At 45.9% G+C, this 9,768-nt stretch overlaps 1 protein-coding gene across 1 annotated transcript in view; it reads right to left on the reverse strand.

The window, feature by feature from the left end:
* The window catches only part of IQCA1 (IQ motif containing with AAA domain 1), an 82,010-nt gene extending 72,694 nt beyond the window's left edge, over positions 1-9,316 (reverse strand). Inside the window, exons 1-3 of the mRNA XM_015867813.2 lie at positions 9,208-9,316; positions 2,190-2,514; positions 497-610 (exon numbers count right to left, since the gene is read on the reverse strand). Coding sequence (XP_015723299.1) covers positions 497-610; positions 2,190-2,514; positions 9,208-9,218 — 450 coding nt within the window. The 5' untranslated portion in view covers positions 9,219-9,316. The remainder of the gene's footprint in view (positions 1-496; positions 611-2,189; positions 2,515-9,207) is intronic.
* Between the last annotated feature and the right edge of the window lie 452 nt (positions 9,317-9,768).

The raw sequence follows: 9,768 nt of genomic DNA on the forward strand, positions 1-9,768 counted from the left end.
TGACTTCTGCTCTGCCAAAACCCAATTTTCTACTCCTCCAAGCAGCTGCGGCTCGATGGCAGGACAGAAGAGACTGCAGTCATTGTTCGGAGGTTATAAACAACTGAATGCTAGCAGTTGTGCTGACTGAGTTTTGCCCATTCCAGCCAGAAACCCTGGCTCAGTAAAACTGAAGCCCACCTTGATTTCAGCAGGACTGATTATGTGATGAGAATTAACTAGGTAAATAAAGCACCTACTAAACTTGGCCCAAGCACTAGCCTTTCTCTGACGCTTGCATATGCAGGGTCAGTTCAGTTCTTAAGTCTTAGGCTCAAGATGTGACTGGGTATTATTAGGCTGGAAAACTCAGTGCTACCTTCAGTTTGAGCCTCGTCTGCAAATAGACTTAACTACTGTAAAAGTACTTCTTACTTCAATGGCTCATGTTCAGACATGCATGGCTATAAGCTACAGAAGTTAAGCACTTTATTATGGAGGTATATGGCACGCTTACCTCTGTTTCCAATCCAGCACTCAACAAAATCTCATCCAGGGTTTTCTCTCTCAGCTGCAAGCCTTCCAGGTTCTCTTTAATGAAGTATTTTGGGATAGGTATTTCTGTGTCTTGCTATAGGGAGAAATAGTTGTGAGGTGCTTTTTAAAACTGAGTGAAAATCATCTTGCTTATTAGCTGCACACCTTTACAAAGCAATTAAATTGGAGTGAGATTATTGAATTCTTTTGGAGTGTTAGGAAACTTGACCTCTGTTACAGCTGCCGAGCTGTTACTTTGCAATTACTTAAGGCCTAATTCAACAACAACAAATAAATCAGCCCGGTTTCTGAACCATAGCAGACCAGAAATCTTTCTTTCTATAATGGCTCAATTATATTATGAAACTGTTAAAACATTTGGCAGGGCTGCCAGTAATTTAAACATGATTTCCGTGGAATTGAATACCTCTGGCTGTGTGATCATCCCACTTCTTTTTTTAATCAGCATGAAAAATAGATCAGTTCTCCTGCATTTTTTGGAACCATTACAAGGAACCAAAGCATATAATTCAGTTTGCCTTCAGGTATTTTTATGCTGCCAGCGACTGGGATATCTCAGTTACTGCTCACAATCAGGCCTGATTAGAAGAGGTTGTCTTAATTCATTTCCATCATTAAGAAGATGTAACCAATTCGCATTTCTACCAGCTCTTCTCCCACAAGAGGTGGACAGGCAGACAGAAATGCCCCCAGAAGCGAAGATGCTGCTGTGGCATAACCTGTTCTTCGTATTGTATTGAATGACAGAATGGCCTGTGTTGAAAAGGACCTCAAAGATCATCGAGTTTCAACCCCCTGCTGTGGGCAGGGTCACCAGTCACCAGACCAGGCTGCCCACAGTGAGTGGTTTGTCTGAATGCCCTTCAATACTACGACTCAGTGCAGGGATGGGGAGATGCTCTGGTAGCTGACCTGGGCTTTAATAGTTACTAATTCTGGGCTGTGACTTTTACTGAATGATGAATTCCAAGCCATAATACTGAGACTGACAGGGGCAGGGAGTACAGAGACAGCTTCTCTTCGTAATCTCTTTTTGAGGCCCAACACTGACAGATCGGACTTAAGATGTTTATCCTTGTGTCAAATTTGCAGCCTTTTAGCCAACACCCAGCTCCACATGGGTTGTGTGCATCCAAATACCTTTATAATTACTCTAGTAAACGGAGTCACTGAGTGCTGGAAGGCAACCGTACAGAAATCAGAGGAAGGTGAAACTTGGCCCTGCCTCTCCTTAGCAATACAGCAAAAAGGAGAGGATACGTAGTACAAAATGTCTTCAGCTCTTTTCATTTTATTTGTACTTTTATTTTTGTAATAGCTAGTCACTTCATGCCTTCCTAAAATGAAGGTGGGGCACAGGGATTTGAATTTGTGCTTGGCATGTACTAGATTCAGTTTCAAACAGTATTATGGCTGCGTATCTCAGTATAATGCTATATAGGAGGCAATTTATCTCAAGTTATAGATCCAAAAAGCAGCTGTGCTTGAAGCTTCAGCTCTTTTTCCTTTGGAGAGCTGTTACCAGTGGTACCTAAATGTGACAATAGATGGAGCTGTCTGCGAGAGAAGTAACTATCTGTTAACAGCTCATTTCTCACGCTGCTGTTAGAGCACAACCTCAAGATTTTGCTTTATAACCAAGGTAGACGTACCGGGAGAAGCTTTAGATCTTCAATGACGTTATCAATGTAATGAAACTCCGAGATCTCCAGCCCCACCATCTCTTTCTTCAGCTCCAGGATCCGGCCAATCACACCATCCAGCACTTGCCGAATGGCTGCCTTTTTTTGCTGGTGGATGATGTGGCTGTGGGCCTCCTCCAGGTGATGGAAGATCTGCAGGTAGTTGATGTAGAAAGCTGCCAGTATCCTGAATGCTTTCACATGGTCACTCTCCGCCTGGAGGAACTGTTCTCTCTCTGTCTGGAGTTGGGTGTCAAGGTCTTTCTGGACATTTGTCCATATCTTATTGTATGTGCTGATAGAAAAGAGGACACTCTTAATGAGACATAACAGTTAGCCAGGACTCTACACGCCTGGTATTGCAAACCATTATATTTCTAAAGGGAAAGGGCTGCATTGGTGCCAACACAAGAGTGTATCTGCATGTGCTATTTCAGAAGTGAAGAATGATTCACTTCACTTATTATTAATATATATATGGTCCTGTTCTGCTTCACAAATTCTCTTCTAAGAGAGAAAGCTGACTTGTTTCTTAGGCCTAGAAATAAGGCTGCTTGAGCTCAATGGTTAAATCTAGACCCATCCACGTGCTCAACCTGGCCACTGCTTGCAGCTCTAAGAGCCTCACAGAGTAGCCTGAAAACAAAACACTCTGCCTTCATTAAGTGAGCTTTCAGAGCAGGGCTCTTGCTGTTCTGAACAGCACTTGTGTATTCATTCTGACAAGCTGGGCAGCTGTTAACTTTTCTTGTGCTTGATAATAAATGCCTAAGTTGGAGCTCTATCAGCTGATCTTATCATTCCCAACCTCAGAGTACAGAATGACCCACTTCCACTGCAGGAGAGACGGAGGGGTGACAGGACGGTGCTTCAGCCCACAGGCTCATTTGCTTAGAACATGAGCATGCAGCATAGCCAGGATGCTGACAGAGCTGCCAGGACACACCAGAGCAGTCAGCAAAAACATCAACAATCCCACCTCTGCTACTGAATTTGCTCCGTTAACTTTTTCAAGTGCAAACTATACTTTTCAGCTGACCTGCGTTCGTGCAGGATGCAGCTGGTCCTGCTTTTCCTACTGCCTCTGTAGCCCACCCAGGTCTTTCCCCTTCCTTTTTTCCCTGCTTCATTTACATCCCATAGCAGCAAGTGAATCGCTGAATTGCAGCAATTAACCCAGGTGTGGGAGATAAACAAAATAAAACCAGCAGATTGGCCAAGCTGGCCACAAACAAGAGCACCATTAGGTTTGACCTCGTGGCTTGGTTGGTTGGTCGGTCGGTCAATGGGAGTTTTGTGTGCTGTCTCTGAAGCCAGTAGATGGAAGGGTGTATATTGATGAGAGTCATTAGCACAGAAGGAAACAACGTGGTATTGTACTTGCTTAGCTTTTGCCTATCCACAGGCAACTTGATAGTGGGAAGGTTATAAATCTTTGAGAAAGCTTGGCTCTGTAGGCTGTCTATGCTTCTTTATGGACAGTGGGTATCTTCAGGATAGAGCCTTTCTAATGCAGCTTATTGCATAGAGGCAGCAGGTTTGTGCTGAAACAACAACTGATTCTGTAATTGTCCACTCCAAATTACACAAAGAATGTGGAGTGATTCCCCCTGCTGAGCCAGCTAATATCCAGTTTCTTTTTCTGTTTTGAATGCCTTCTTGATGGAGGTTGGGGGAAGAGAGCTGTAGCCCTTTGGAGAATGTTAATGTAAGGCAATACAAATAGGACATAATTGTTTCCATAAAGCGTTTGCTTATCAGATAAGCATTAAGATGACTGTGAGCACACTGCTACGAGCCTAATAGTAGAACTATGAAAGTTGTGTTTGCAGCTTTTATCAGTGTTGATGAGAAAATGTGGGCAAAAGGAGGAGCCAGGCTCTGAAATGAAGCATTGAAGGGCAGATGTGGAACTGCTAAATCTTCAGCTGTGGTAAGTGGATAGTTTCTATCAAGCTGTTGCTGTCAGGGTGACTTTACACCCCTGGAGGGTCTGGCCCTGGAGCCCCTGTGTGGTTAGTCAGCTGCCTGGTTACAGCAGATGCTCCATGGCTGGGTGCTGCCAGTAGAAATGTGGGTTGAGTGTCTCTTTGCATGGCCCTTACTAGAATCCAGAGGGCACACATACAGCCAGTTGTTTCTCCTCCCCAAAGCAGGGTTAAAATAGTTACCTCAGGTTTTACTAGAGATGGAATGGAAGCCCTTCTGGGCTTGTTTGAAGGATCAGATGTGTGTGGTGTTTATAGCCCTTTTTTGGAGGACTTGGCTCTCGAGGAGCAGCTCAATTTTGGAGGAGCGTCTGAAGAGAGTGTGCATTTGTACTATCCCTTAACAGCCACGTTTTGCTAAGTGACAAATGTGCTCAAGAGTAGCATAAAGAAGTAATGCACGTCCTCAGGATGATGCATTAAAAGCAAAGGACAGGACTCACTCTTCTTGTCTCTTAATCAGACCGTATGTGATCCTGAAACTCCTGTTTGAATCTTTCCCTGTTTGCTCAGTTTCTTTCTGCATTAAGCTGTAAACTCCCTCAAATTGCTTCCACATGCTGAAGGGGGAATACAACACAGCCTCGGGTGCGCTGGCTTTTTGTTTACCGTTACTGGTTCACCTTGAGGGTCTGCTAGGTTGCGAGCTATATATGTGTATGAGGACAACACTGCTTCAAAGATGGATTAGAGCATCTAACTAGCCCGCTCATACAGGTCATCAGCAGCACTGATTGTAGTTTTCCTACTTGAGGCATAAGTTTTAAAACCAAGAAAAGAAGTCTCTCTCTTGATCTCTGTGTATAGTCTGTGTAGAGGAAAGTAATGCTGCAAATTGTCATAGCAACTACAAAATAGGAGTGCTGTGGGGGAAATAAGGAACGCTGTAATGGGATGAGGAAAAAGCACATTAAGTGACTTAACTCCAGAGCCCCCAGAGCACTTTCTGGCAGCTCAGAGGGAAGGTCAGGCCTTTCCTCCCAGCCAGAATCCCTTCTTTTTACTCCCACAAAGTAGAAACAGGGTGTAACACAAGTAGGTAAGAACACTCCTTTGCTGTAGCATGACTTCTAGCACAAGCTCCACTTCTGCTCCAAATGAAGCCTGATCTGCATCTCAAATGAAGCTTAGAAATAAGACTTTGCATTGCCCCATTTTAATATTCCAGGGCCTTATAACTTCATGTGTCTGTTTGACCCATCTCTTATAAATAAGAAAAATCTGCTGGTGCTTAGTACAGCAAAGATTAGCCTGCCTGCTTGCCTTAAACTGGTTTTGAGACTTTAAGCACAGCCTCCTGGAAGGATTTGTGCTGAGCATGCAGACTGTCCTCAGTCCACTCTGGAGCCAGGACTGGAATCTGGCATCAGTGGGGTTGCCTTTGTGAGGTTTTATTTCTCCCCCCCTTAAGTTGTCCTGTTCTTATTTAGCAGTCAAAGGGAGCGCTTTCTGTTACTCCAGGACACGGTACAGTTTGTGCTCCAAGCTGTTGGCTTATGGACTCGTGTATGAGCTGCACCCAGGCTTCCTTGATACCTGGCTTTTCTAGGCTGTCCTTTGAGGGTAGAAATAGCTTTAGATCCAACCATGGAAATGCACAGTATAGTACTGCTGTATTTTTCTGATAGATGGCCAAATGTAAAGAGATGGAAGGGAAACAACTCTGAACCAGTGTCTCTCTCTGCCTAACATAGAAGCTCCCTTGTTTGATTATACTGAGTGTTGTTCTGGCTATTTTAGATGATGTGTTTTCAACAGCAGCATAGATGCTTCAAATAACTTGAATGTCAGCTCTCGTAAAGGTGAGACTGTCCTGTATATAAAAGGGAATGCAGGAAGGACCAGCAGAACTTCAGGAGCAGGGTTCCTCTGAGCACCAACTTGTGGCCACCACAGAATGGATCAAACCAGCAGGATGTTTAACTGCATCCATGGACAAGGGAAGAGCTGCTGATGTGGACTTTAGTAAGGTGTTTGACGCAGCTACCCCCATAACGTGCATAATGTGTCAGAGGGATGGGATGCCATCCAGAGAGACCTGGATAGGCTGAGCAGTGGGCACAGGTGAACATCACGAGGTTCAGCAAACCCAAATGAAAAGCCTTGCACCTGGGTTGTGGCAACCCCTGCTATAGTGCAAGCTGAGGGGTGTGAGGATGGAGCACAGCCCTGCTGAAAAAGGGAAGGGAAATGGTTTTAGATTAGACTAAAAGAGGGGGGATTTAGGTTGAATGAGGTTTTTTGCAATAAGGGTAGTGAGGCACAGGAGCAATGTTGCCCAGAGAGGTGATGGATGCCTTGGAGACACTCAAGGTCAGGCTGGATGGGGCTCTGAGCACCTGATGGAGCTGTAGGTGTCCCTGTTCATTGCAGGGGAGTTGGACCAGATGGCCTTTAAAGGTCCCTTCCAACTCAAATGAATGTAGGTGTGCAGCGTCACGGTGTCCGTGCAGGGCTGCAGGCGACTGAGATGTGGGCCAAGCAACAAGGAAGTGTGTGCAGGGGCCAGCCCTCAGGTCCCCTGTAGATGCTTGAGGCTTGACAGGCCAGCCATTGTGCTAAACCCTGGGCAAACAGGAGGCAGGGAAACCCTGCCCTGCAGCATTTGTAAAAATAAAGAAACAGGAGACAAAGGTTGGAAGGGAAAGTGAGGCCCCCAGAGGAAGAAAGGCTCACACAAATGCAGCTGCTTTGCTTTTCTCCATCTAAAAAGCACCAGACTTGAGCTGACTGTTGGTCTGTTCTCATCAGCAGAGTGCCTGCTCCCCCAAGACAACCTGCTCAGGTTATAGGACAGAAACAGAGATCAGCATGGCCTGTAAGAATGAAAAGAAATAGGTTTGAATGTTGTTGGAGTCGATTCCTGCTTTACAAGCATTTAGCTTGTGGTCTGGAGCAGTGCTGGTTCACGGAATGGAACCTGGTCAGGCCTTGCTCCTAATACAATGACAGCCCAATAATTGTGCCAAAATCCTTAGCTGGTGGTAAGGATGATGCTGCTAGACACCTTCAGCTTGCTTCCCCTAGCCAGGATGTTGTACAGCATCACATATTTGGGGAACTAAAGCACAGACCTAAAGCTCAAGGCAGCTTATGCCCACACCACAGCTTACTGGTGTGGCAATGAAGTTTATTTCTCTATTAATACTAAGAAAACAGGATCAAAGGAAAGGTCTATCCAGCTGCCTATGGTTTCATGCAGAAAGCACAGGTGCTCTGTCTGGGTGCTGCTCTACCTCTGCTAAGCTCTGTGCTCATTTGAAGTTAATGCTGTCTCCTTGGTTTCTTGGTAATTGTGGCCTCTTCTTTCAACTGTTTTCTGGCACAAGCGCTGCTGGGATATTTCCACTGACAATACTTTTTCCCAAAGGGGAAAATGTCTGAGCAACACATGAGATCTTACCCTGCCTGCTCATTACAGATGAAGGGAGGCATGGGAAGGAGTTGTAGCTTTGAGTCTTAGTTATGATCGTTTTGATTCTGTCTTCTTTTTCTCCTGCTTTAATATAAGGGGAATGACACATTGATGCTCACCAGGGGTGGAAAAAGGGGTGAAGATGAATCTGTGGATGTTTGCGAGAGAACACGATAGGAATGCCCGGGGGAAGTTAATAATTGTGGTGCTTGAATGGAATGTGAAGAATACGGCCTGGGGGGGCCACAGGGTGAACGGAGGGGAAAAAAAGAGATGTTCAACAACAGCCCAATCGCTGAATGAGCCTTGGGCCCAGCGGGGAGAGAATAGGATGTGATCACAGAATGAGAAGCAGCATCATAGTGTAACCGCCTAAAGTGGAGGGGAAAAAGGGGGTGAAAAGTTGCTCTGACTTTCTTTTACCTTTTCACTTCTTGGTTTTGCAACCTTAATAGTCTTTAGCTGAGCTTTGGGGGTGTAATATAAAACATGTCACTCGTCAGAAGTGCAAGTGGCGACTCTCAAATGTCTTAGATTAATATTTAACCACTGGCTTTATGTAGAAGTTCTATTTGTGAGGTGGGATTAAATGTTTAAAGCTTTTTGATTGTTTAAAGCTCCTCGGTGGCAGTGGCAAATGTCTTACAGCCGGTTAAAGCCTGGTACGAATGGGAGCGGTGCCAGGGCTCAGCTTTGAACATGTCTAGACTGGGGCTGTTAGGGCAAGTTGAGGTCAAGATCCTACCGGTCAACTAAATGGTAAGCAAATTCATAAAGGAGGAGGAAACACAGCAGGAAAACACAAACACAATAACATCTATGCAAATCTCCCTGTTCAGGATCTGGAACAAAATGTACATCTGTATGCAAATGCTGGGGCTTGAAGTACTTTAGGAAGTGGGATGCATTGCTTCTTAATCAACCTTACAGCAGATGGAATGGGCACGCTTTCTCCTGAGTGCTACAACTGTGCTTATAAAATGTCAAGCATGTCTGCACGTGCCAACTTTCCTTTTAGCTGGCTGATGGAGCACACAGGCCCTAAGAGAACACAGCTGAGTGCTGTGAGTGTCCTGCCTATAACTTGATGTAAAGCTTATTATAATGCAAGGGAACAATGTGCTTCCATGAGCTGCAGACCACACCTCCATTAAAATACTAAACTCACAGTGCCTGGAGGGTGGCAATGCTGAAACCCTCTCTGTGAGAGCTGTGTGCAATGCAATGCTGTGCTGGTGTGTCCTCGGAGATGCAGTGCATGCAGGACAACTGCCCTGTGCTATGATCCAGCACGTCCAACTGCCTGCACGAGACATGTGCAGCTCCTCTCTGTGTTGCAGCAGCTGTTTCTCCAGATGTCGGCCTCAGACTCATGGAAAAGCCTTGTGCAGGGTGTGGCTGTACAGCATTGATATACTGCAGGCTCGGCTGTGGCTTACCGGTGTGCCTACCCCTGTGTTGGATGGGGTGACATGGCGGCTATTCCTGCTTCCACCGCTCGGCAAGTAACTGTTGGCTTCCCTTTAATTCCCTTTGCCCCAGTTACCGAAGCTCCCCACGCCTTCCACGTCCCCGTGTTACTCACTCCTGCGACATGCCGGCCGCTCCCAGGGCTCAGTGCTGTGGATGCGGTGCTCCGCCGCGGCCACGCCGTTGCCGTGGAGGCGGGACGCGGCCTGGCCGGGGCGTGGGGCGGCCCTGGGGACGGGGCCGTTGTTGTGTTCTTAATCCTCCGTTTCCTTTCTTCGCTTTTCTCTTTATGCTTTCTGTCGTTTTCCTTCTCTCTTCGTTTTTTCTCTTTTTCCCCTTTATCTCCATCTCTTTTCCTCGCCTTGCTCTTCCCCGATAATATACTTTTTTCCCAGTTGCATTCAAGCATCTCTAGTGGCTTTCTGTTGACTTACTGCTAAAATTGACCATAACAAACAGAAAAACCCATACCCCAAAACATCCCAAACCACCCCCACACCACACACCTACTGGTGCTCTCAGTGGCTGGATGTGGCTCTGAACACCTGTTAGAGCTGTAGGTAACGCTGCTCATCACAGATGACCTTTAAGAATCCCTTCCAGCCCCAGCTATTCCATGGTTCAGTGGCACACTGCAATGCTGTAACATCACAGACATCATTTGGGAGCCTTGGTG

Source organism: Coturnix japonica, chromosome 7 (assembly GCF_001577835.2).
Source record: "Coturnix japonica isolate 7356 chromosome 7, Coturnix japonica 2.1, whole genome shotgun sequence".
Classification (NCBI taxonomy): Eukaryota; Metazoa; Chordata; class Aves; order Galliformes; family Phasianidae; genus Coturnix; species Coturnix japonica.